This window comes from Heptranchias perlo, chromosome 24 (assembly GCF_035084215.1).
Source record: "Heptranchias perlo isolate sHepPer1 chromosome 24, sHepPer1.hap1, whole genome shotgun sequence".
Classification (NCBI taxonomy): domain Eukaryota; kingdom Metazoa; phylum Chordata; class Chondrichthyes; order Hexanchiformes; family Hexanchidae; genus Heptranchias; species Heptranchias perlo.
The window spans coordinates 45,323,223-45,350,358 of NC_090348.1; the positions used below are offsets into that span (position 1 = coordinate 45,323,223).

The window sequence follows — 27,136 nt, forward strand, 5'->3', positions numbered from 1 at the left end:
CACTTGAAAGATTTTTTTAAAAAATCCAACGATACAATATAATTGTAGATTTTGTACTTCCAAATTTATATCTAGGGAGAACATTTTGAGTTGGGGTGAAGTACTGGTGGTTGCAGGTCTGTCACTGGCGCTGGGTGTAATTTGAGGTGATGAATTAAGAGCATTGGACAAGAGGTTTCTTAACACAACATTAAGGTTTATTGGCTTAAGTGTGACTAATTGGTGCCATTATGCTAAATAAGGCTAGGGACAATACTAGTAATATTTTGGGATATATTAAATATTACATTTTAAAAAGCTTTAATATACCACCTAATTTCCCTTTTTATATCATGAAAAGCTCTATTTAGTGCAGATTAGTTATAGCAGTGACTATGGAAATTCCTTCCTTGATTTATCACCATGTTTCAACTGCTGACATTGACAAAATCAGGAGGAGTTTTTTTTTGCATTTTAAGAGAATTACATGATTTTTCTGATGAGTCTTGACACCTCGAGTGTTTTTTGTTTTACTTTGCTTTGAAACATTCTGCATAGGGCAGAAATAAATCGCTGTCTGTCCAGATTACAATCAAAGAATGCATTAATTTCAGACCAATCTGTGAATTTTCCATGTTAAAAGCATTTCCTGTCGTTTCAACTGGAGTTGTTCCTGGCTTACATGCTTTGTAATGTCATTTTTGCTGAGTTGGGCTGTTCTGCACCTGCTGTTCAGAGAATGTTGAATCTTTCTAAGAAAAAATAGTTAGCCTTCAGAGAAGAAGAAAAACTGGTGAACTACTCAGGCAATGTTCGAGAAGTCAACTTGCCATCGTCAAACTTGTCATTCTTTACAGTGACTTTGGGAGGGATGGTCAGGGGATTTAGTAGCCAGTGGCACTGGTCTGCAACAGTGAAATTGTCTTTTCTATAGTTGGGGTGGTCTATTCCCAATAACTGGTGCAATGCATAGATAAAACTATAATCCTATGCAGTGTTGTCGCCATGGTATTTTCGGTACTGATATATGTTGGGAAAATTGCACTTGCGCATATGGATTTTAGTGCCTGTTAGGATTCTCGTGTGGTGCTTTTAATTGATTGCCTTAATTTGTTTTCATTTGCTACACCACCAGTGACAGACTGTAACCACCATTACTTCCCCCTAGTGTTCTATAAGCTCAAAATACCGTCACCAGCCACAATCCAAGTTTGGAAGTACATGGTCAGTAATTGTATTGGGTACTTTTTACATTGCAAGTGGACATGGTATGATATAACATGACTGCCACTATGCTTTACCGAAGTCCGAGTCAAAGTAACATTAAGAGCTGGATGTAGTTGCTCTTGAGAATTGTGGGCACCAGACCCTTGTGGCTCTCAAATAGGAAGCAGCAGTATGTATTGCTGTCTATCCATTTGGATGTTGTTTCTCTTGACCGTGTTGGTAGGCCTCCAATATGTAGTGGTGGAAAGGTAACATTGCTCAAGCACACTTGGGCTAATAAACAAATAGAATCAGCCATTTGCTTCCCAACAGGTGATGGCAGCATTGATTATTTACAGTGTAAAATTGGGTTTTGATATTTAATTGATTTTCTTCAACTGGAAAAAAGGGGTATTTGTGCTGCCATTAAATATCTCATTTGCTCCTATTTGTGTTAAATATATATTGTAAAAGTACTGCATACATCCTGACTACTGCAGTAAATGGTCAGTCCTGCTGAATTAATCCCACTGTTTAAAATCCTTTTGTTTCAGGTTATGCAAATTGTGAATGCAGACGCCATGGTGGCAAAGTTAAATTCAGGTGAACAGAAGACAATTCATCTGTCCAGCATCCGGCCTCCGAGGCTCGAAGGAGAGGTCAACCAGGTAAGCTGGCTGCAAAGGTTTGCAATGAAGGAGGTACTGGGTTTTGGAATGAGAGAGAACAACAAAACAACCATTTTTTTAAAAAAAAGCCAAAAGTAAACATGTTGGAAAGTTGTGGGTTGTTGGCTTGTCAACTCTGACTATTGGATTTGAACCAAACTTGCAATAATTGTGCTTAAGACCCCATGCTTTGCAGGTTAATGCAATGATCATTAATTCATTTTTGTCACATTTATATATAGCTATTATCTCTTCTCCAGCACAGTGAAATGGACAAATTGTATAATGCTGAATTTACCCTCTGTTTCTTATGCATGACATAGTATACAGAGTACACATTACTTCATGGAATCTTCTGTGGGGTTATTGTTACAAAGCACTGGTTGGCTGTGCTCTTGGGCTCTTTCTGTGCCACTAGCAATAGGGAACTAGTGTATCCGTAGAGAGAAGTAATTTCCTGACTACTCCATGTTTAAAAATAATTATATTATCTGTTGTAGCAGCCAATTGACATTTGGTTGTTGGATTGCAAAAGCTGATGGCACCTTATGTTGTGGCTTCAATGCTCTTCAAACCTATCTTTAATTAAAACTGAAAATGCTGGAAACGCTAAGTCAGGCAGCATCTGTGGTGAGAGGATGGTAGGGTTAACACTTTTTAGGTCGACCTTTCATTCTAAAGCATTTTCTGTTAATTTCAGATTTCCAGCATCTGCAGTATTTTGGGTTTTTTTCCTGCCTTTAAGGGTGCTTTAAACACTCTGCACTTCACTGTTAAAAGAAATTCATGTTTTTAACGTGCCTTTTTTTTCCAAATTTTCACCTGGTCCTAGTTGCACTATGCATTGATATCTAACTTGCAGTTGTGTCCTCTGCTGGTTTGGAGCATTGTGAAGAAATGACTAGATGAATGGATGAAATAAAAACACACAATGCTGGAAATACACAGCTGGTAAGTTAATACCTGTGAAGAGAAAAGACAAGTTGGTGTTATGGGTGTGTACCCTTTCATCAGAACTAAAGACTGGGAGATAAACAAGCACTTTAGGTTGGAAACAGAGTGCAAAAGGGGGGAGTGGGAGGAAAACCTACAGATTGCTCACTGAGAAGGGAGTTGATGTTAAATGACCTGCAGACTGCTTAATAGAAAACAGGGTACACATCCAAAACGACAATAACCTGTCATCTTTTTACAGATGCTGACTGTTTGTTTATTTCCAGCATCTTCTATTTTAGACTGCCAAAAATTTTCCCTGTTTTATTTGTATTCCATAAACAGAAGGAGTTTTACTAGTTATTTAATGTTCAATTTTTGTTTTTAAGGCATTTTTCACTTCTACTTCCATGGGTCTCCCTGTAATATGCTTGGCAAGAGAGGTTGGCTACTCTTGAGGTGCCTTTATACCTATTAAAACTCAACTCTTTTCCCCCCCCCCCCCTTATTACTTCATTGTTGTGTTGGGCTCCACTGAGGAAATCCGACTAATTAAAATTTAAGTGTAGGTGGCGTGACTCCCTGCATTTACTTCACAGGGACTAACCATTTACCTCAACAGATTCATAGACCCACACAGTCGTGGGTCAATAAGGCCGACAGTTCGATGTGTTGAGTTATTTATACTGACTTGCAGTCAAGGGGGAGAGCAGGGCATCGCTAATTGTCTGCACTTCCATAGCCAAAAAAGCCTTTACTGCTGCTCTGAAACCTGCCATTGGGTGAGTTGCTACTTTTTGCTTACGCTCTGGATCGGGAGCTCCTCAGATGGTGGATGGTTGATATCCTGGTGCTCTGCTGCAGTGTGTTGGAGTTTGATATGCTTATGCCACTATTTTACTAAGGCAATGGTGGCTAAGTGTATAATTTTTAGATTTCACAGCTATTTCCTCATTGAATTGATTTGCCCCTATTTAGAGAAAGCAGGGCAGGGTTTATCATAGTCCTATCTGACCACTGACTTACCATCATAACTTGGGTCAAACTCCAGGGATTTTTTAAAACCTGGCAAGTACTATTATTTACATTAAGAGCTGGTTCTTCCTCTTAAATGGTGTTCTCAGAATAGTTTGTTCTATTCTCACACTTTTTTTTAAAAAGTGGTGGAGAAATTGAAGTGACAAACCTTCCTTGAATTTGCACCAGACTGCAGAAAATTTCTCCCAAAATTGGTGTTTTTAAAAAAAAAAATACTTGAAAATACTGCATGGGACCATGGTATGATTTTAATAGTTAAGTTTCGGTTGCCTGTCTTTCCAACCTTGACTAAATTTATTGAGGAAGCAGCGAAACCCAGACTTGATGTTGAAGTGGATTCCGACGGTTAGTGCAATTCGTGTCTAAAATGTCAATTGCAAGAAGTTGATTGAGTGACTCTAATGCTCTGTTTGAAATATGGTATTTTTAACTTGTTCTATCTCTTTTAAAATATGCCAGCTTCCTGTTGCCAAAAACTCATGTATTGCAAATGAAGAAAAATCGCAATATAAAAATACATTTAACAGCAACCATTACGCTGTCAGCTTGTTAGTTAACATTTTAGACACCACTTGCTCCATATGTCAATCTGCTTCACTTATTACTTTGTTCTGGTTTTATTGTGGCTGTATCCTGGACCTCCCATTTTATTCCCAATGGCATTTTTCTGTCCCAGATTTGTAAACCAAGCAGTGCTCAGAAATATGCTTGCTACCATCCATTCTTCCCCAAAAACTTTGAAAAATTATTACAATTAATGTCTGGCTTGTTCTGTTTAATTTTGGGTGTTGTATTAAAATTCTGAGTAATGATATTGAGGCACTGGGCTGAAGAAGTTGCTGAGCCCTGTGATGCAAGAGCTGAATTAACACCAGTGGCAATGGTCATTAATCTAACTGCTTCTGCATTGACTAGACATGTTAATTCAGCTTCCTCATACTGTTGGGTTCAGTAAATTTTCCAAGTCAGTGGCCCTGATGGTGTAATTGTCACTTGCTGGTTTAAAGGAAAACAATGTTTCAACAAACTGAACAAAATAGAAGAATTTTAGAGTCAACGTCTCATTGTAACAAATTTGTATGTGAGTGTGAAGGGGAAGGTGGTGAGGGCACTGCAGAAACGTATACTAGTACAGGTTCTGTGGTATGCGCCATAGTGAGATCCATGCAGAAACCATCTGGTAATCAGCATGCCTAGTTTGAGCACTGTTTGCTGTGCAGGCTGCTGCAGGAGTTGAGCCTTCCTAAAATAGTTGAGTAATTTGGAACACTTTGCACTGTACTTCACACTTGCTGTTGCAGTAACGAGTTTAATTTCACTCAGTATTTCCCTGAAATAATTATTTCTAGATTGTTCTGCTGTTGAGCTTATGTTAATTCATTGGCTAAAGAGAGCTGGGCTGGGTATGCTCTGTTGAGCTGGCTACTGTAATAAGTCTTTGGAATAGCCACAACAGACCACCTTCTTATAAAGTGAAGGGCTCGGCTGGTAGAAGTAGGGAACCTTGGATGACTCGGGAGATTGAGGCACTAGTCAAAAAGAAGAAGGAGGCATATGACATGCATAGGCAGCTGGGATCAAGTGGATCCCTTGAAGAGTATAGAGATTGCCGGAGTAGAGTTAAGAGAGAAATCAGGAGGGCAAAAAGGGGATATGAGATTGCTTTGGCAGATAAGGCAAAGGAGAATCCAAAGAGCTTCTACAAATACATAAAGGGCAAAAGAGTAACTAGGGAGAGAGTAGGGCCTCTTAAGGATCAACAAGGTCATCTATGTGCGGAACCACAAGAGATGGGTGAGATCCTAAATGAATATTTCACATCGGTATTTACGGTTGAGAAAGGCATGGATGTTAGGGAACTTGGGGAAATAAATAGTGATGTCTTGAGGAGTGTACATATTACAGAGAGGGAGGTGCTGGAAGTCTTAACGCGCATCAAGGTAGATAAATCTCCGGGACCTGATGAAATGTATCCCAGGACGTTATGGGAGGTTAGGGAGGAAATTGCGGGTCCCCTAGCAGAGATATTTGAATCATCGACAGCTACAGGTGAGGTGCCTGAAGATTGGAGGGTAGCAAATGTTGTGCCTTTGTTTAAGAAGGGCGGCAGGGAAAAGCCTGGGAACTACAGACCAGTGAGCCTGACATCTGTAGTGGGTAAGTTGTTAGAGGGTATTCTGAGGGACAGGATCTACAGGCATTTGGAGAGGCAGGGACTGATTAGGAACAGTCAGCATGGTTTTGTGAGAGGAAAATCATGTCTCACGAATTTGATTGAGTTTTTTGAAGGGGTAACCAAGAAGATAGATGAGGGCTGTGCAGTAGACGTGGTCTACATGGACTTCAGCAAAGCATTTGACAAGGTACCGCATGGTAGGTTGTTACATAAGGTTAAATCTCACGGGATCCAAGGTGAGGTAGCCAATTGGATACAAAATTGGCTTGACGACTGAAGACAGAGGGTGGTTGTAGAGGGTTGTTTGTCAAACTGGAGGCCTGTGACCAGCGGTGTGCCTCAGGGATCGGTGCTGGGTCCGCTGTTATTTGTTATTTATATTAATGATTTGGATGAGAATTTAGGAGGCATGGTTAGTAAGTTTGCAGATGACACCAAGATTGGTGGCATTGTGGACAGTGAAGAAGGTTATCTAGGATTGCAACGGGATCTTGATAAATTGGGCCAGTGGGCCGATGAATGGCAGATGGAGTTTAATTTAGATAAATGTGAGGTGATGCATTTTGGTAGATCGAATCGGGCCAGGACCTACTCCGTTAATGGTAGGGTGTTGGGGAGAGTTATAGAACAAAGAGATCTGGGAGTGCAGATTCATAGCTCCTTGAAAGTGGAGTCACAGGTGGATAGAGTGGTGAAGGCGTTCAGCATGCTTGGTTTCATTGGTCAGAACATTGAATGCAGGAGTTGGGATGTCTTGTTGAAGTTGTACAGGGCATTGGTGAGGCCACACTTGGAGTACTGTGTACAGTTCTGGTCACCCTATTATAGAAAGGATATTATTAAACTAGAAAGAGTGCAGAAAAGATTTACTAGGATGCTACCGGGACTTGATGGTTTGACTTACAGGGAGAGGTTAGACAGACTGGGACTTTTTTCCCTGGAGAGTAGGAGGTTAAGGGGTGATCTTATAGAAGTCTATAAAATAATGAGGGGCATAGATAAGGTCGATAGTCAAAATCTTTTCCCAAAGGTAGGAGAGTCTATAACGAGGGGGCATAGATTTAAGGTGAGGGGAGAGATACAAAAGGGTCCAGAGGGGCAATTTTTTCACTCAAAGGGTGGTGAGTGTCTGGAACGAGCTGCCAGAGGCAGTAGTAGAGGCGGGTACAATTTTGTCTTTTAAAAAGCATTTGGACAGTTACATGGGTAAGATGGGTATAGAGGGATATGGGCCAAGTGCAGGCAATTGGGACTAGCTTAGTGGTATAAACTGGGCGACATGGACATGTTGGGCCGAAGGGCCTGTTTCCATGTTGTAACTTCTATGATTCTATGATACCTACTCAGTTGAGTTGGTATTAGAGGTCAGATTAACTACAAATAACACTTTTTATGTCCCAAGACTAACATTGGAAAATAAGATGTAGATCGCATTTAATTAGAAGCTAAATTTGAGTCCTTTATGGAGTCTCATTGGAGCTCCCATCAGGACCCCCTTTTAAGAAATGGTTGTAAAAGATTAACCACCTTGTTTTCTTCTGTTCATTGTCTTTTTAATTGCAAGTGCTGATAACATCAGTTGGGGGTAGTACCTTTGAAAAGTTAGAGCGTTACTGAGAGCTGAGCTGAATTAACAAGTTTTGCTCCATTATTGCTGGTTTCTGTGACCGTCTCTGTCACAACCCTATAACTTGTTCAAATACAGTCTACACCTCTTAATTCGTCATTTTTTGTGCTAAAGTTTAAATTGTCCAGCATTTGAAATGAAGGGACTAGGAATTAGCAGTAGATTTGTACCAATGTTGTTGGAAATACTTGGTACTGAAATAAAAATTACCAGATAACCCCAAAGTGTTAACTAGTATAAACTAGTATAGATTTGATTTTAAAATGGATGCTGATGAGTTTTAGAAATTATTTACATGAGTTTTAAGGGACTTTTACTCCATAAAGAATTAACTGCTGTAAGTTATTAAAATATTGAACTTAAATTGAGGCTGCAATGGGAAGTGCTGGAAGTGGAACAATTATGTTGACTTAGTAATGATGCTTTTTAGTTTTGGTGAGATGTTAACAAAACCATGTTTATTTCCCATCACTAGTTGCCCTGGAAAGGTGATGGTGGGCTGCCATCTTGAACTGCAATGATCCTTATGATGGTACTCCCACAATGGAGTAGAGCAGAGAAGGTGAAAGGGAGAGTTAACAGGTGTTCAAAATTGAGTTTTGATAGTTTCTCCATATTCACTCTATTTCCACTGGCAGGAGGGCTGGTAATCAGGACACAAATTTAAGGTAATTGGCAGAAAGGCTGGTGGGGGGCGATGAGAATTTTAAAAAAAAAACAGTTGTAATGATCTGGAATGAATTGCCTGAAAGGGTGGTGGAAGCAGATTCAACAGTAACTTTCAAAAGGGAATTGGATTGAATACTTGAAGGGGAAAAAATTGCAGGGCTACAGGGAAGAGCAGGGGAGTGGGAGTAATTGGATAGCTTTCAAAGTGCCAGTGCAGGCACAATGTGCCGAATGGCCGCCTTCTGTGCTGTATGATTCTATAATGGTGTTAGGTTGGAAATTCCAGGATTTTGATGAAGGAACAGTGATATATATGCCTCTTTGTTCTGTGACACCTGGATGATGGGGCAAAGGGATTAGCTCAGGACTTTTCCCTTCCACTTCCCCTTCTCCCCTAAAGCACCAAAGCATGCTCATAACCATTTGTAGATAACTGTTTCAGAAATGTGGGCATTTGCTGCACATTAGTGCCCTGTTAGTTTGGACAATTGCTTTTGCTTCCATTTATAATGAAGTACTTCCAGAGAACATTTTTAGGACTGACCAGGTAGCAGCTCTCAATGCAGTTTGAGTTTGAATTATGCCATTGTCATTGAGGGGAAAGAGGTGTTTAGGAAACAGACTGCTCTGTGCCCAACCTGGAGTATTTTTTCTCTCCATTGCAGTTTGAGTTGAGATTTTGGTGTTTATGAATAAGGGGTTTTGGAGTTCAATCTTTTTAAAAACAAAACAGCCTCCACAAGGCGCATTCTTGCTCATTCATTCAAATGAGTGCAGCTCCAACAACTCAAGAAGCTCGACACCATCCAGGAACAAGCAGTCCGCTTTATTGACACCCCATCCACCACCCTAAACATTCCACTCCCTTCACTGTGGTTGCAGTGTGTACCATCCACAGGATACACTGCAGCGACTCACCAAGGCTTCTTCGACAGGACCTTCCAAACCCACGACCTCTACCATCTAGAAGGACAAGGGCAGCTGGCACATGGGAACAGCACCACCTGCACGTTCCACTCCAAGTCACAAGCCATTCAGACTTGGAAATATATCGCTGTTTCTTCATCGTTGCTGGGTCAAAATCCTGGAACTCCCTACCTAACAATACTGTGGGAGAAACTTCACCATACGGACTGCAGTGGTTCAAGATGGCAGCTCACCACCACCTTCTCAAGGGCAATCAGGGATGGGCAATAAATGCTGGCCTTGCCAGCAACACCTACATCCCATGAATGAATTTAAAAAAATGCCGCGTGCAGATTGATATAGCCTGCAGTTTAATATAGGGGGAGGGAGAAGCAGCATTGGCTCATACTTCGAACCTTTTTTAATGCCACAAAGGTTGTATGACAGTAGGACTTTGTTCTGAATTGTACATCCTTTTGGACAGGATGTGGCAAAAGGAAGACTGAGTGAATGCAAAGAACTTTTAAATATACAAAGGCTCAGGTGTATGCTGGGTCTGATGGTTTTGGGAGGTAGTTTTGTATGTAGAGCTTGAACTGCATTCAAATGAGGAAGCTTAGAACTATGAAGGTAATGTCGAACAGTCTTGTGCTGTAATACTGAAGCCTGCAGTATTACATGCACTAGTGAGTATAGAAATAGAAGGATAGAGCAGATGAATGTGTGGCTGGAGAGATGGTGCAGGAGGGAGGGCTGGATTGATAGAGGTACTTGAAAAGCTAGCTGTACTTAAAGTAGATAAGTCACCTGGTCCGGATGGATGCATCCTAGGTTGCTGAGGGAAGTAAGGGGGTAGTGCCAGAGGACTGGAGAATTGCAAATGTTACACCCTTTTTTGAATAAGGATGTAACGATAAACCCAACAACTATAGGCCAGTCAGTTTAACCTCAGTGGTGGGGAACATTTTAGAAACGATAACCTGGGACAGAATTAAGTCACTTGGACAAGTGTGGATTGACTAGGAAAAGCCAGCATGGATTTATTAAAGGCAAATCATGTTTAACTAACCTGAGTTTTTTGATGAGGTAACAGAGAGGGTAGATGAGGGCAATGCAGTTGTTGTGGTTTATGTGGACTTTCAAAAGGCATTTGATAAAGTGCCACATGGTAGGCTTATCAAGATTGTGGTCCATGGAATTAAGGGGGCAGTAGAAACATGGATACAGAATTGGCTAAGGGACAGGAAACAGTAGTGGTGAATGGTTGTTTTTCGGACTGGAGGGAGGTGTACAGTGGTGGTCCCCAGGGGTCGGCGCTGGGACCACTGCTTTTCTTGTCATATTAATGACTTGGACTTGGGTGTACAGAGCACAATTTCAAAATTTGCAGATGACAAACTTGGAAGGCTAGTAAACAGTGAGGAGAATAGTGATAGACTTCAAGAGGCCATAGACAGGCTGGTGGCATGGGTGGACATGTGGTGGATGAAATTTAACGCAGAAAAATGCGAAGTGATAACATTTTGGTAGGAAGAACGAGTAGAGGCAATATAAACTAGAGCGCACAATTCTAAAAGGGGAACAGGAACAGAGATCTGGGGGTATATGTGCACAAATTGTTGAAGGTGGCAGGGCAGTTTGAGAAAGCTGTTTTTTAAAAAAAAAAGCACGCGGGATCCTGGGCTTTATAAATAGAGGCAGAGTACAAAAGTATGGAAGTCATGATGCACCTTTATAAAACACTGGGTCAGCCACAATTGGAGTATTATGTCTAGTTCTGGGCACTGCACTTCAGGAAAGATGTCAAGGCCTTAGAGAGGATGCAGAAGAGATTTACTAGAATGATTCTAGGGATGAGGGACTTTAGTTACGTGGATAGACTGGAGAAGCTGGGGCTGTTCTCCTTGAATCAGACAGTTGTGAGGAGATTTGATAGGTATTCAAAATCATAAGGGTCCAGATAGTAGGTAGAGAAACTGTTCCCATTGATGGGGTCAAGAACCAGAGGATGTACATTTAAGATGATTGGCAAAAGAACCAAAGGTGACATGAGGAAAAGCTTTTTTACAGTGGTTAGGATCTAGAATGCACTGCCTGAATGGGTGGTGGAGGTCAATCGTGGCCTTCAAAAGGACACTGAATATGTGCTTGAAAGGAAAAAATTTGCAGGGCGATGTGGATAGGGTGGGGGAGTGGGACTAGCTGGATTGCTCTTGCATAGAGCCAGCATGGATTCGATGGGTGGAATGGCCTCCTTTGGTGCTGTAACCTTTCTTTGATTCTAGGAGGAGGCAATTAAAATGTGCAAGTAGAGCATGGCCTTTAGTGTCAGTTAAGGCTCATTATGTTTAGACAGTTCAGAGAATTCTGATTCTTGGAAACCCTCTGTAATCATTGAAGTGTCTCCCCACTTAACGTGTTCAAAATAGATGGATGGGAGTTTAATGGACTTCAAATAATATCAATGCTTGATGGAACAAATCTGCTGCTTGCTCTTGGCCTAATCCATAATTTATAGGAATATGCTTTTGCATTCCATAATTTGCTTTGTTTTTTTTAGCAGAGCTCTGGCTGACCCTTTAACCCCTGAGTGTGCAAAGTCCTGCAGTTTAATTGGAAGTTGGTAGCATAGTCATAATGTCTTAACTGCACAAGCAAAATCCAGTGACGTAAAGCTATTGCAGAAGCATGAACTCTTAGCCTCCCTGAGGAAGGTGGAAGTTTAAAATTAATATAGATCTGCTGATAGTTGCTGCACAATGGAATAGATGGCAAGCATGTACATTAGCCACTCACGACCCATGTTTTACCCACTGTATGTAAAACTGACTTTTCTGTGCATCAGTGGTAGTCCGACTGCTTCCTTTAATGGATTTTTTTTAATGCTCTATGCAACTGTCAAGTTTTGGAATAGTGGTAAATTAAGCGAAGATATACTTGCAATATAAAGTTACGTTTAGAATTCTGAGCTTTAATTGTTTTAACTTGAAAAATAGTGGAACCACTGAAGCAATGAGGGACTGGGGTCTGAATGAGCTGACCCGAAAGTTAATGGACCAGCCGTCAAAGCTGTTATCCTTATTGGTTTAGGGCAACAGGTGAATCTTTATTGCACCAGCAGCTAAGATAAAGTGGTGATATGGAAGCCGTTGGAGCCTATTTGGTATAGTGATGGCATCTCCAAAGGAAGCTCAATTCCATTTGAAGGGACCACTCAGTGAAGAGTTCAACAATTCAATTAGATCTTTTATGGTGTTGATGTAGCCTGGTGCTGCATTATATTCTTTGTTTACCCCGACCCTTAATTGTGGTTGCTTACTCATGGTTAAGATATGAATTTGCATCTCCAGAGAGGATTGCCATTGTCGCAGTTAAGTAACACTGACTTCCGTCAGTTGTCTGAGAGCTTAATGGCTTTTAGCATACTATATCTCCAGTAAAGTAAAGAATGGAATTATAAGAGATGTAATGGAGGTAGAACAGTGAATTAAAAGGCAGTGATCCATTTGAGGGGTTCAAATATGTCCTTGAACAGCAGATGAATGTAATCTGAACCCAGAGATTGGATTAGTGCTCTAAATTTACATTTAATGCACTGGTTGAATTTTCACTCAAATTTTCTACCCAACCCCCCAAAGTGCGGTTTGTTTGGATACTTTCCAATAACTGAATTTGAAAGCAGTGAAACCTGACCCAGGTAGGGTTCCGTTTAATGCTGCAGGACCAGTAGCTGACATTATTCCATTTTGAAAAAAGAACGTGGGGTTACCAGCTTAATAGTGTGCTGGCTGTTTTCAGCTCATCTGCTGAAACCCTATCTATGTCTTTGGTACCTCTAGACTTGACTATTCTGGTGCTCTCCTGGCTGGCCACCCACCATGCACCCTTCCTAAACTTGAGGTCATCTAAAACTTTGCCCATCTCGTTCACACATCACCCCTGTGCTTGCTGACTTACATTGGCTTCCGGTCAGGCAATGCCTTGATTTTTAAAATTCTCATCCTTGTTTTCATGGTCTTGCCCTTGCCTATCTCTGTAACCTCCTACAACCCTCAGAACTCTGCGTTCCTCCAGTTTTGGCCTCTTGCACTTCCCCGATTTTCTTCACTCCACCTTCAGCTGCCTGGGCCCTAAGCTCTAGAATACCCTCCCTAAACCTCTCCGCCTCTCTACCTCTCCTCCTTCATAATGCTCCTTAAAACCTAATGCTTCGACCAAGCTTTTGATCACCTGTCCTCATCTCATGTGGCTTGGTGTCAAATTTTATTTGCCTTGGGACTTTTACTGAGTTAAAGGTGCTATGTAAATGCAAGTTGTTTGTTTAGTGCTGTTAGGACTGTCCACTATTTTAAAATCACTTATTTTGTCAAATTTTAGTCTTGACACATTTTGCACAACCCATTAACATAGAAGTGCATCTAGTGAACTTTCTGATCGGTTTTAATGGCAAACTTCTGTTACTTAAAAAAAAATTTGAAATGAAGTTTGCAAAGAATCCATGCAATTTGCACAGGCTGTGAGAATCATACAGCCTTTGCAATAATGTAGCAATTGAGGATTACTGGATGGTGTGATTGTTATACTGTCACTGGTTGGTTTATTTTATGAAAACTGGTGATGGTGTGATAATGATAGCTGCAGATTATGTATGCCACTTTTTGTGGAACACCAATCTATTTGTTTTCTGAAAGTGAAAAGGTGAAGGCCTAGAGAGCAAGCTTGGATGAATGGAAACATACAAGAATGGGTGGTCACTGTTGAGTCTGGCACTTTAAGATATGAGCAGAGACTTGCAGGGTTAATTCATAAGATTGCCTGTCTGCATGGAATACCAATAGTTGAATGTCATTCAGTGCTCCTGTTGTCTGTAACCTCTCCCTCGAACACTCTGCCTTGTATGTAGAAATCCAGGTGCAGCGTTTTAACCGTTGCATATTGAGCAATGGTTGCTGAAGTCCACATTATGCTGTAGGAAATTGTTGATTTGCCTGTTTGTACTCCAGTACAATTTTTCAACTCTCAAACAATCCATGAGTCACTACGGCCCACCCTAACAGTCATATCTTGTTTGACTGCACCGCTCTACAGCACCTAGAATGCAAAACATATTGGCCCACCTTTTGAAAATGCTGAAAGATTTAATTAGGTCAACCTAAACTGTTTTACAGAATTAGAGGACACCAATACTTAAAGTACCTAGCAGACCTTAGTGAGATTAGAAGGCATTTCTACTCTTTCTCTTCGCCCCCACCCCAACTGTATGGATGAATGCAGACAAAGCAGTTAATGCTATGTCCATTAACCAGTGAGACACCAGTTACAAAAGTGTATGATTCTCACACTCCAAGGAATGGTGGAAAACCAAATTATGGCCAACCTTACTGTCTGGAGAATAACAGTCATGTGCAATCAGCTCTGGATAAAATATGTTGAGCACCATATTTGCTAAAGTCATTTGAAGTTCAAGGACAGATACGAACAGAAGTGGAGAGGTTTAGGGAGGGAATTCGAGCTTAGGGCCTAGACAGCTGAAGGCACGGCCGCCAATGGTAGAGTGTTGAAAATCGGATGAGCAAGAGGCCAGAATGAGAGGAGCAGAGTGATCTGAGGGCTGTAGGGCTTAGGGAGAGGCAAGGCCATGGAGTGATTTGAAGACAAGGATGAGAATTTTAAAATTGAAACATTGCCGGCCGGGAGCCAATGTAGGTCAGCAAGCACAGGGTACAAGATAGCTGACCATCTCCATCAAAAAGTTTTTTCTAGAAAAGCTATGGAATAGTACATGATTTCTTGGATATGGCAGAGAACCCAATTGTACTTCAACATTTTATTACAGTTCAAAAGATTTGCACAGGATAGCAGTGGTGAAGCTTTACACATGTGCTCTGTTTGGAGCAGCCTCTGATGGTTTAATTGCCTTGAAATTTGTCCCTTGCATGCATTGGTTTGGATCCAGAGTTAATCAAAGGTTGTTAAATCAGGGTTGTTGCATCTTATGTTCACCTATGGGAAGTACTACTTGCCTGTTGGTGCCCCAGTACAATTTCACCAAGTTTTTTGTTGCAGACATTAGGGTCAAATTTGTGAAGCTTGCCTCCATATAGTTCTCGTTGCATCCTGCTGTGCTGTTACAACAAATATATAGCTTGTTTTTAAGGTTTTTTTTATTTATCTTTATAAAGGATGGGGTTGAAAGATAAGTGTAGACATAATTGATCAAATGTTCCATGGTCCTAATCCTGTTGAGATTCTGGAAATATCATTTGCTGAATATAATCTGTCCAGGTTGAATAAATGTAGACTCTAATATCAGATTGATGAAGTGTGTTTTTTTGCTCAATTACCTTTTGGAGGGGATCAGGTGGAAGTTTTGCTTGAGGTTATTCAACCTTCCAAGGAGAGCAAATTGAGGAGTTTGACTTAATTGTATTTTCAAGCATTTATGCTTTGTGCTCCTCCTAAGCCAACAATAGTGGCTCAACTCCATTGTTTGGGTAATATAACATGTTATTTATTAAGTTACCTGCCGCATTAGCCAGCTTGTCATTTCATATTGCTGTAGGATTGCAGTGACATGTTGAAAACAATGGCCCCTAATGGTGGTGTGGGTGTACTTAGCTTGCTGTGGGTGCTGCTCCATTTAAAAATTGGAAAATGGCTCCCATCTGCCCCCCCTGGAAACTCATTTGTGTAGAAATCAGCAACTGTTTTGTAGATTCTGAATTATACTATTAGGAATTCATCATTTAAAATATAACAAACTGATAAGCCCAGTTACACATTTATATTGAAAAATAAACATGAAAGTGTTGTTAATGTTAGATTAGCCATCCCAATATGCATGCTAGTAGAGTTGAGACTATCTGGATGTCAGTGAGGTGAGCTTTGGCACTTTAGGTTGCTGTCTTCATGAAAATTTCTGATCCATGGATCCTTTCACCTCATTTCCCTTTCCTGTATTTAAGTGGGGTATGCTTTTTGAGGCCAATTGAAAGTGTAAAATGTTTGATTTTAAAAACTTTAAGCTTTACAGATGCTGATAGCTTCAATGCATACCATTATAACTATCTGGCATTGGTCCAATTAAGCTTGCACTAAGCTTTGGGGTGCCTCTTTTTTTTGAATACGGTATGATTTGCAAGATGTGTGCGATGGCCCAAAGTAACACATCAAGTGGCAGCTAACCAGATTTGTTGGTGGGACTCTGACCCACGTTTGTCTCCAGCTGTTGTGCTACAACATTACAACAATACATGCTGTTCTCAGACTAGCTTGATATGAGAAGAGTTGGCTCAAGTGCCTCCAGTAATTTTCTCTCCTTCCAAAAAGGGCAAGGAAAGGGGGGAGAAGACTGCTTAGTGCTTAAGCCTTTGGGAGGTTGAGATGGATGTGAAAATTTGACTTGCAACTAATGGCTATTCTTTGAATAGTTCGAGGCTGATAGACTGATGGATGATATACACACAAGTGCTGTGGTGCATAATCAAATGTCAATTGAACTCTTCGAGAATCTTAGGCCAACAACCATTCTGCATTGCAAAGTCCAGTCTGAATAGATGAAAGACTTGAACACAGTGCCATGATCTGTTGAATAGCCGTATGCCTTTATGTTGATGCCTAGTGCCTAAGCAAACGGAAAGTGTGAAATTAAACCTATTGAAGGTTTGGTAGCAAGGGAAAGAAGTACTGAAGATCTGGATTTTGAACCCATTAGCTTGGACCTCTGCCAGCAGATGAAAGCAACACCAATAGAGGTGAATATAAATAGATTAGCTCTTGTCTTGCTGAATAAATAGAAATTCTGATTACACTGAGATACCCTTGCCCTGTGATTATGCCACAAATCAGTACTTTAAAATTTTGATGAGGCTTGTTGTGATTCTGTAGAATGTCAAATACTGAAATTAATGTTGGTCTGTCAGCACGTTTCAGTGGCATTTTCAACCAGATTTATTTTGTACGTAAATAACTACTTCAAATGTGTATGGTATTCTATCATGACTTGATAAGGTGGTTTTCAGGTTAATGCTTTTTATCTGTAGGTAAAATTATCAAGATTCGTAATTATTTATTCTGGATAGGCTTCTTGCAGTGTGTAAGTGGAATCTTCAGTTCTAACATTTCAAGGCACATGAATTTTTGAATTAATGTCCAATATCTCTTCAGTCTCTCTTTAAAATTAGTATACTTATAAAGCGCACCATGACTTCTTTAATAGTGGATTTCTTGATGCACAGAATTCTTAGCCTGCCCTCCCCTGTCGTGCAACCATACCAGAAAATGCCCAGATTTCAATGAAGGCGGTTACAATTTCAGTGTTTGAGCTTTATGAAGGAAAGTTCCGCTCTTACGACTTAGAAAGGCATAGTAAATGAATACAAAGCATGAAAGAGGGAAAACAAAGGGTTGAGCCAACTAGTTTATTCTGCTGTATTTGATTGCATGATTTTGGCAGAGTCTTGGGAGTCAGTTTCTTGCGGTAAGGGAAGATGATGGAAAGAGAGGTGGAAAGATATCTTGTCCTCCATTATTTTTCAGAATTTGGTCTCCACCCTCTTAACCCAAAAGCCTCAGCCAAGATTGACAAGGGGAGAACACCTTTGAGCTGCTGTTTAATGTACCCTTGAACATCAGGGGATGTTATGGTTTGGACAGCAAGGGCTATGATGAGCAGTAAGGTATAACTGGACACTTGAATTGTGAACTGCTAACCCCTTTAAGAAGGTATTGCACAAAAAGTTCCGACTTCCACAAAAATTGGAGACTTGGAAACATTTTGCCTTAGGGAGAGATATTAACTGGACAAAGTTACTGTGACTTGCATTGGAGTCCTTGAAACCAGTTTTTGTCAAATTGAAATGTACTGAACATCCATGTGTCAAAACCTTCTGAATATATTTAGCATTTACCTTGAAGGACCAATGGGATTTGGGATGTTGACCCAATTAAACCATATGAAAATGCTCAAGTCAAGGCTAATGTATTTTTAAAAAAAAATGTTGTCCAGTCCCATTATTGTGTTTGTAGCTGGGGTGGGGGGGAAATATGCTGGTCATGTACCCTTATACTAAAGCTAATTTCTTTCCTGTTCTGAATGCTTCAGTCTGTAGAGCGGAAGATTCTGCCTTTGGGTAAGTTACAGCTACTGGTTAACCGCCTGGAGGTCAGTGCAGCTGAAGTTAAATTCTCCCTCCTGTGATGAACAGTGAAATTGGCCTTAATCCAAAATTCCTTGCCCACTGAGCCGAAAGCTTGTATTGTACATGTTTACTTTTAATTGAATTGCTGGAAGTTTGAGGCTCCTACTGTTAGAATGAACTATTGACTTACCAGACTGCCTGGCATCTGTAGTCAAGCGTACAAGTAAACACTTGTATTAAAGTTGAAGTATTTCTTCTGTAACCTATTTTCTTCTGTGCTCGTCCATGGCTATATACCTTTCCCAGATGAGAAGACCCAGTGGAGGCTTGCTCTCAGGCCAGTGCTGTCTAGCAGGCTCTTGGGAAGTAAGAATGACCTGATGATTAGAGCTCTTTTTTATTCTTTCTCTACAAGCCCTAGCTGGTGCCCTGCCAAGGAAATTTGGGAAGTGCCTGGGAATGGCGGATTGAGTATAGAACTCCCTCTAAGAATTTATTGTAATGTTAATAGGGTTTAGCAAAAAAATGTTTGGTCTGAGCCCCACACTAATACTGAAAACACACTTTGATTGCTTCACTTTCTGAGCTGGAGGAGATTGAAACCAAAAAAACATAATTTTACGACCAGCACTAAATTGTTGATGCATTTGGTACTCATTTTCTTAGATTGATGTACTGTGCAGTGCATTGAGACCTACCTGAAGTTCCTTAAATGCTGTACAGCACAATAATGCTTTTATAATGCACCTTGACGGTTGGTGCTAATACTGTGGTTCAACATGCTGGAACTGGATGTAAGAAAAAAATAATCTGAGGCTTGATCTTAATAGCAATCTTAAGCTCTTTATTTTTATATTTTATGAATCAATATGCTATTTCAAGCCTATTGAACACATTTCAGAATCCACTTGATCTAATGGTCCTCAAATTACGGTTCTTTAAACTTGTAGATTTTTCTAAGGTCTGGTTTATATTCAGTTGGAATTGAAAATTAAAATGCATTTTTGCTTGTTTGGTCTTAATGTTAAACTTGTGTTCTAATTTTCATTGTGCATTTTAAGTTGAGTCTAAAGTTTTTGTGCTTGCTGTTAATTTTTTTGCAGCTCTTTTTCAGGACATTGTCTAAAGTTGCCCTTCTTGTCCCATCTTGTGTCGTGTTGTAATTTTTGTGCTGGTATTTCAGCTAATTAGAGTAGGTGGGCTGGGATTGGTGATCATGATGGACTTCTAGGTTTTGGCTGTAGGCCTATGACAAACAATGGAGCAAGTGGGAATGGAGTCTAACCAATGGATCAATGTTATGTAAAAGAATGAGGTGCACACCACATTCAGTATGTTGCTGCATCTGAAGTATTTTGCGTTGCTGTTTGATTTCTGTAACCAGTTGGAAGTTGAGGCCAAGGTTTTGAGGGGGTGGGGGGAAGAAATTGATTTACAGTTAATATATTTTAGTTTGGAAATGTTTTGAATACTATCTGCATAAGTGGTGTACTGTGGAGTAAATTGAAGTTAGTATGTTTGACGTGCAGTAGATAAACCTTTTGTACATGTTATATAGGATTTGATATTTGATCTCAAGGGTTCTGAGTGCTACTGAGTCCTTCAGTCCAAAACTAATTTAGTTTCAAGTGTTGATATGGCTTGTGTTCCTATTGCTGGTATCTGGAGTGCTTTCACATGGTTTGAACTGTATAGATTTAATTGTGAAGTTATGTTTATCACTCGTCATTAGCGACAAGCTTTTGGAGAAGAGTATTGCATTTTTCAGTAGAAGAGGTTTTGAATATAGCACCCAAAAGTTTGACAAGTGACTTTTGCTATCCTGAACCCTTTGAGTAACCTGAACAGATTATCTTTTGCTTTGTCCATTTCAGTAGCTACTTTTGACTACATTTAGAGAAGTGTAGACTTTGAACATACGTTTGGAAGTGTTATTGAACGATGGTACGAGGATGCTGAATTAATGCAGTTGCTGTCAAGTCATCCCTGGGTCACTGAGTTCTACTTTTAAACCAAGACGTTAATTTTCTTTGTGTATGTACACAGCTTCAATTCGCCTTTTTCTTACTTTGACCTTGTCCTAAGCCTAAAGTATTTTGAGCAAGCTCCACACACACTTCAGGAACAATGTTTCCTCTTCCTGGGTACTCTTAAACCCGCTGGTCTGAACATTAACCAGTACCTTCAAATGTTGATTCTCTTTTTTTGTTACTGCTGGATTTCTCTCATTCTTCTTTTCCTTCCACTTGGAGCCTTGTGTGTCTCACCTTTTTGTCTTTCTGATTTTTTTTTCATGTTATAAACACCACTTTGTACGTTCTTGCATTTTAAAATTTATTTTGCATGTTCTTGAGGTCTTCTTGTTTTTGGTCATCTGTTATCATAGAATCATACAGTGCAGTAGGAAGCTATTCAGCCCATCGAGCCTGTGCTGGTTCTTTGAAAGAGCTTTCCGATTAGTCCCACTCTCCATAGCCCTGCAAATTTTTCCTTTTCAAGTATATATCCAATTCCTTTTTAAAGTTACTATTGAATCTGTTTCCACCACTCTTTCAGGCAGTGCATTCCAGATCATCATAACTCACTGCAAAAAGATTTCTCCTAATCTCCCCTCTGGTTCTTTTGCCAATTACCGTAAATCTGTGTCCTCTGGTTATCAACCATCCTGCCAGTGAAAACAGTTTTTCCTTATTTACTCTATCAAAAACCTTCATAATTTTGAACACCTATTAAATCTCCCCAATTATAATCTGCCTCTCCGGCCTGACAATGCCAGTTCTGACAGAGGGTCTCACTTGAAATATTAACATTTTTCTCAGATGTTGCATGGCTTGCTCTGTATGTCCCGAATATTCTGCTTTTAACTCTAACTGAGGATTTCTGCAAGTCCCTTGTTTTAAGATGGGAATAAATAGGAGTCTGACATAAACTTAAAGTACATAAGGAATAGGAGTAGGCTATATGTCCCCCTGAGTCTGCTCCGCCATTCAATAAGATCATGGCTGATCTTCTACCTCAACTCCACTTTGCTGCCCGATCCCCATATCCCTTGATTTCCCCATGAGTCCAAAAATCTATCTCAGCCTTGAACATACTCAATGACTCAGCATCCACAGCCCTCTGGGGTAGAGCATTGCAAAGATTCACAGCCCTCGAGTGAAGAAATTCTTCCCATCTCAGTCTTAAATGGCAGACCCCTTATCCTGCGACCATGCCCCCTAGCTCTAGACACTCCAGCCAGGGGAAATAGCCTCTCAGCATCTTCCCTGTCAAGCCCCCTCAGAATCTTGTTGCAATGAGATCACCCCTCATTCTTCTAAACTCGAGAGTGTCGGCCCATTTTCCTCATAGGACAATGCTCTCATCCTAGGAATCAATTTAGTGAACCTTCGTTGCACTGCCTCTAAGGCAAGTATATCCTTGGATAAGGAGACCAAAACTGTACACAGTACTCCAGGTGGGGTCTCACCAAAGCCCTATACAATTGCAGCAAAACTTCTGTTCTGTTGTACTGCAACCCCCTTGCAATAAAGGCCAACATGCCATTTGCCGCCCTAATTGCTTGCTGTACCTTCATGCTAACTTTGTTTCTTGTACAAGGACATCCAATCTCTCTGGACACCAACATTTAATAGTTACTCACCATTTTTAAAAAAAATACTGTTTCTATTCTTCCTACCAAAGTGAATAACCTCACATTTCCCCACATTATACTCCATCTGCTGCCTTCTTGCCCACTCACTTAACCTGTTTATGTCCCTTTGCCATCTGTGTCCTCTTCACAGCTTACTTTCCCACCTAGCTTTGTATTATCAGATTTGGATACATTACACTCAGTCCCTTCATCTAAGTCACTAATATAGATTGTAAATAGCTGAGGCCCAAGCACTGATCCTTGCGGCACCCCACTACAGCTTGCCAACTTGAAGATGACCTGTTTATCGCTAATTTCTGTTTTCTATCTGTTAACCAATCCTCTATCCATGCTAATATATTACCCCCAACCCCATGAGCCCTTGTGTAGCAACCTTTCATACGGCACCTTATTGAATACCTTTTGAAAATCCAAATATACATCCACTCTGGACACTAACATTTAATAGTTTCTCACCATTTAAAAAAAAATTATCCCCTTTATCTACCCTGCTAGTTAATCCTCAAAAAACTCTAAATTTGTCAAACACGATTTCCCTTTCATAAACCATGTTGATTGATTCTGCCTAATCATGTTATGATTTTCTAAGTGCCCTGTTACCACTTCCTTAACAATGGATTCCAGCATTTTTTCGACAACTGATGTCAGGCTAACTGGCCTGTAGTTCACTTTGTAATCTCTTTGCCCCATCTGTGTCTAACTTGGATAATCCTCTAATTGGAACAGCTGCACTTGGGTTGCCATTGCATTAAATAAGCAGTGGTTGCAACATTTTGGAGGTTTTTTACTGCATGAGAACTGCAGGCTGGTCGTATACAATGAGTTTTTTCCATTTGAATGCTGCCTGTGTAAGCTGCAGAGTGTTCATATTAGTATTCTGGGCAGTAGAGATATGTCCACAGGAAACCTTGTTAAAATGGCATTTCAAATTTTAAAAAATTGGTTCTTGACCAGTGACGAATGGTGAAAATTTTTCATTCCTTGAATTTGATCAGCGAAAAGGCATCGAAAGTCTCACTTTGGTTTGCTGCAACTTAATCTGAAATTCAGTTTGTGCTCTCCAAGGAGCTAAAATAAATAACTTCCTATTTCTGCATTGGAAGGAGTTGGGTGGAGATATCTGGCTCAGTACTCGGTTGTCGCTGAATAAACTAACCAAGTAGCGGAATATGCGTTTCATAAATACAAACCTACGAGGATGACAGGAGAAAACCAGTTGGTACATCGAGCCTGATGCAACTGAGCCTCATGATCCCCAAAAGCCCCCTCACTCACGAGCAGCCACATAATCTCCAGGGAGAAGTAAGAAACCTTAGGCCAATTCAGGAAAGAAAATCTAGGAAAATACCTCTCCGACTCCCCTGGCGGCAATCAAGGAGAGTTCCAGCCTGCCACAGTGACTATGAAGTACATCACCCAATACCCCACCTTTCTTTTTGTATGTTGTGATATCAGCCCCAGCCAGAAACTGGTCCAGATCTTAAGATTCATGTAGTTAACCTTCTTTTCCTTTTAATGGTCTTTAGTTCGGAACCCTGCATGGGGTATACATGCTTGGCAGTAGCCCCATCCAAGTGCATTACACTACATTTATCTATTAAATAACATCTGCCAGATACGGGCCCATTGTACCTCAGTTTGCTTGTTTTTTCTCACCTAAGGCCCTAACACACACCTTTGTATCATGTGCTAACTGGCGGATAGATGTGCCAACACCTTCATCCAGATGATTAATAGGTTGTGAAGAACATCGATCCTGGTGACCTAGAGACTCCACTAGTGACCAGTCTCCATGCTGTTACTAACAAAGGTCTGCCTACAAGAAACAACCAATTCCTTAGCCAACCCAAGATCTGCCCACCAATCCCACAGGATTGTATTTTAAGTAGTCTATTGAGTGGCACCTTGTCGAAAGCTTTTGAAAATTCAACCAGGCTACTGTCATCCACCAACTTAGTAACTTCCTCAAAAAATTCAACTAAGTTATCACTCTTTCAAGTAGGCATGTTGAGAGTCTCTAATAATCCCTTCTCAACCAAAGTTAAGCTACTGGGTCTATATTTTCCCAGTTCTGACTTCTTGTCCTTTTTGAATAGTACAGTGACATGGCCTGTTTCTGTGCTGTACATTCTATTTGGCCCAATCCGTCCATACTGGTGTTTATGCTCCACACAAGCCTCCTCCCTCTCAACTTTGTTTAACCCGATCAGCATATCTTATTCCTTTCTCCCTCATGTGCTTATATAGCTTAACCTTAAATGCATCTATGCTAGTCACCTCAACTACTCCTTGTGGTAGCAAGTTCCACATTTTAATCACTCTCTGGGTAAAGAAGTTTCTCCTGAATTCCCTATTGGATTTATTAATGCCTATCTTATATTTATGGCCCCTAGTTCTGGTCTCCCCTGCAAGTGCAAACATCTTCTCTACATCAACCCTATCAAACCCTTTCATAATCCTAAAGACCTCTATCGGGTCACCCCTCAGTCGCCTTTTTCCTGGAGCAAAGATCCCCAGCCTGCTCAATTTTTCCTGATAAAGTATAACCGCTCAGTTCTGATATCATCGTAGTAAATCTTTTTTGCATCTTCTCCAGTGTCTCTATATCCTTTTTATAATATGGAGGCCAGAACTGTGCACAGTAATCCAAATGTGGTCTAACCAAGGTTCTATACAAGTTTAACATAACTTCTCTGCTTTTCAATTCTATCCCTCTAGAAATGAACCACAGTTCTTGGTTTTTTTTTATTGCCTTACTAACCTGCATTGTTACTTTGTGATTTGTGAATCTGTACCCCCAGATTCCTCTGCTCCTCTATCCCATTTAGACTTATTATCCAAGCAGTATGTAACCCTCTTATTCTGCCTACCAAAATGTAATACCTCACACTTATCTATATTGAAATTCATTTGCCAATTACATGTCCATTCTGCAAGTTTATTAATGTTTTCCTGTATTTTGTTGCAGTCCTCCTCAGTATTAACTATACCCCCAATTTGGTGTCATCCGCAAATTTTAAAATTGTACTTCTGATTCCCGAGTCCAAATCATTTATGTAAATGATGAACAACAGTAGTCCCAGCACCGATCCTTGTGGAACACCACTTCCCACCTTTTGCCAGTCTAAATAACTACCTTTAACTGCTACTGTTTTCTGTTTTGTAGTCAGCTTGCTATCCATTCTGCTACTTGTCCCCTGACTCCACATGCTCTGACATTAGTCGTGAGTCTATTATACGGTACCTTACCGAAGGCCTTTTGAAAATCCAAATATATTACATCTACTGCATTACCCTTGTCTACCCTTTCTGTAACTTCAAAGAATTCAATAAGGTTGCTCAAGCATGACCTCCCCTTTTTGAAATCCGTACTGACTTTTTCATTATATTTCCGGTTTCTAGATGTTTTTCTATTGCGTCTGAGTAGGGATTCCATTATCTTCCCTACCACCAACATTAAGATAATTGGTCTATAGTTCTCAGGACTGCATTAAGCTAATTGGTCTATAGTTCACGGAACTAGTTCCATCTCCCTTTTTAAATATAGGAATCACATTGGCTGTCCACCAGTTCTCTGGCACGATTTTCTTTTCTAATGAATTTTTGTATATATAATAGTGCCTCTGTTATCTCCAACTTTTAGCATGTGTGGATGCAATCCATCCAGACCATTGGTTTTATCCTTTCTAAGTTTGATAAGTTTATAAATTATCTCCCCCTTTCTATCTTAAATGTCTATCTTTTTTGATTTCTTCTAATGTCATGCCTGCCATGTTAGTCTCCCTGGTAAATACGGAGGCAAAGTATTTAATATTTATGCCATTTCGATTTCATTACCTATAAGTTTATCGTGTGTATCCCTTAGTGGCCCTATCCCTATCCTGATTTTTCTTTTATTTGTGTCTGTAGAATGCTTTTATCTTTTTTATATTCCTTGATTTAATTTCGTAGTTTCTCTTTGCCTTCCTAAGGCACATGGGCTTCCCTTCAGTCCGTGGGAACAATTCCAGATCCTAGCAAGGTGTTCTATTTATGAGCAAGTAGCTCGTTGAGCACGGTTCTCATTTCCTTGAGCCCCCTTGGGTGAATGCAGTCAAGACCAGCAGCCCGATCTGTTTTGAGACCCTTTATTCTATTCAGGACTATATGTGCATCCACTTTGACACTTAACAACTTTAGAGTCAACAGCCTGATGGAAAGTAACCATTTAAAACCTCTGCCATAAGCTGGGAGTCCAGGTGAACCTGCCCTGAGGAACTCTTCAATGGCCCTGTGCAGTCCTTAAGGACCTTCTGATTTCTAACATAGCTAAAAAGGATTTTACTTTTGCTGGTGCATGACTGCAATATCATCTTCAGTAACCTTTTGGCTACTCTGATAGCAGCTTCTGTTGCCTTTAGCTGAGCTCGATGCCTATGGGAATTGAGAGTTTACTGTATATGCTCTTGCATAAGCTGACCCAAATATAAGGTGATACCCCTCCTGCTCACTTTGCTGCCCAAAAATCTGACTTGTGCATTGGACCTTCCATCAGTCATGACTGCTCCCCAGAGCAATTTTTAACGTGTGCGACTGTTTCATGAACTGTCATTCCTGCGTGGAAGGAGGGGTAGGAGAGACGGGAAGCTTGGCAGTGGGGATAGGAGCAGGTGAGTGTGTGCCCCACTATGAGCTACAGTATTGGCCTCCACAATGACTTGTGTACAAGATGATCTCTAATTTCAGCAACAAAAATGGTCTACATTTCTAGTGAGTATATACAGTGGGTACTGTAATCATTTGATTATTGGAATGTGGGTGCTACAGTGACCCAAGGAAATTTGTTAGTAATTCAGACCATTTCTGACTGTACATTAGTTGGAATGGTGAACTTGGAACCATGATGGTGCTGGTAGGGTTGGAGAATTCGCAACTGAGAAACTTTTTTTTTTTCTTCCCCCCCCCCCCCCCCCCCCCCCCCCACCCCTCCCCTTTCCTTTCTTACAAATACTTATGCTTGATGCTAAAGTGACTGAATAAATGGGATGTAGCGAGTCAGAGACTTGACCAACTGGATGCATTAGTCATTTTAGGAACCAGGCAATTGAGCTTGTTCCACTATCTTGGCAGTAGCAGCTGCCCCTTGATCTCACTTCCTCA

The 27,136-nt window shown here is 40.5% G+C and overlaps 1 protein-coding gene across 1 annotated transcript in view; it reads left to right on the forward strand.

Moving 5' to 3' along the window:
• Nucleotides 1-27,136, forward strand: part of snd1 (staphylococcal nuclease and tudor domain containing 1) — an 813,248-nt gene that overhangs the window by 56,548 nt on the left and 729,564 nt on the right. Inside the window, exon 10 of the mRNA XM_068005235.1 lies at nucleotides 1,740-1,853. Coding sequence (XP_067861336.1) covers nucleotides 1,740-1,853 — 114 coding nt within the window. The remainder of the gene's footprint in view (nucleotides 1-1,739; nucleotides 1,854-27,136) is intronic.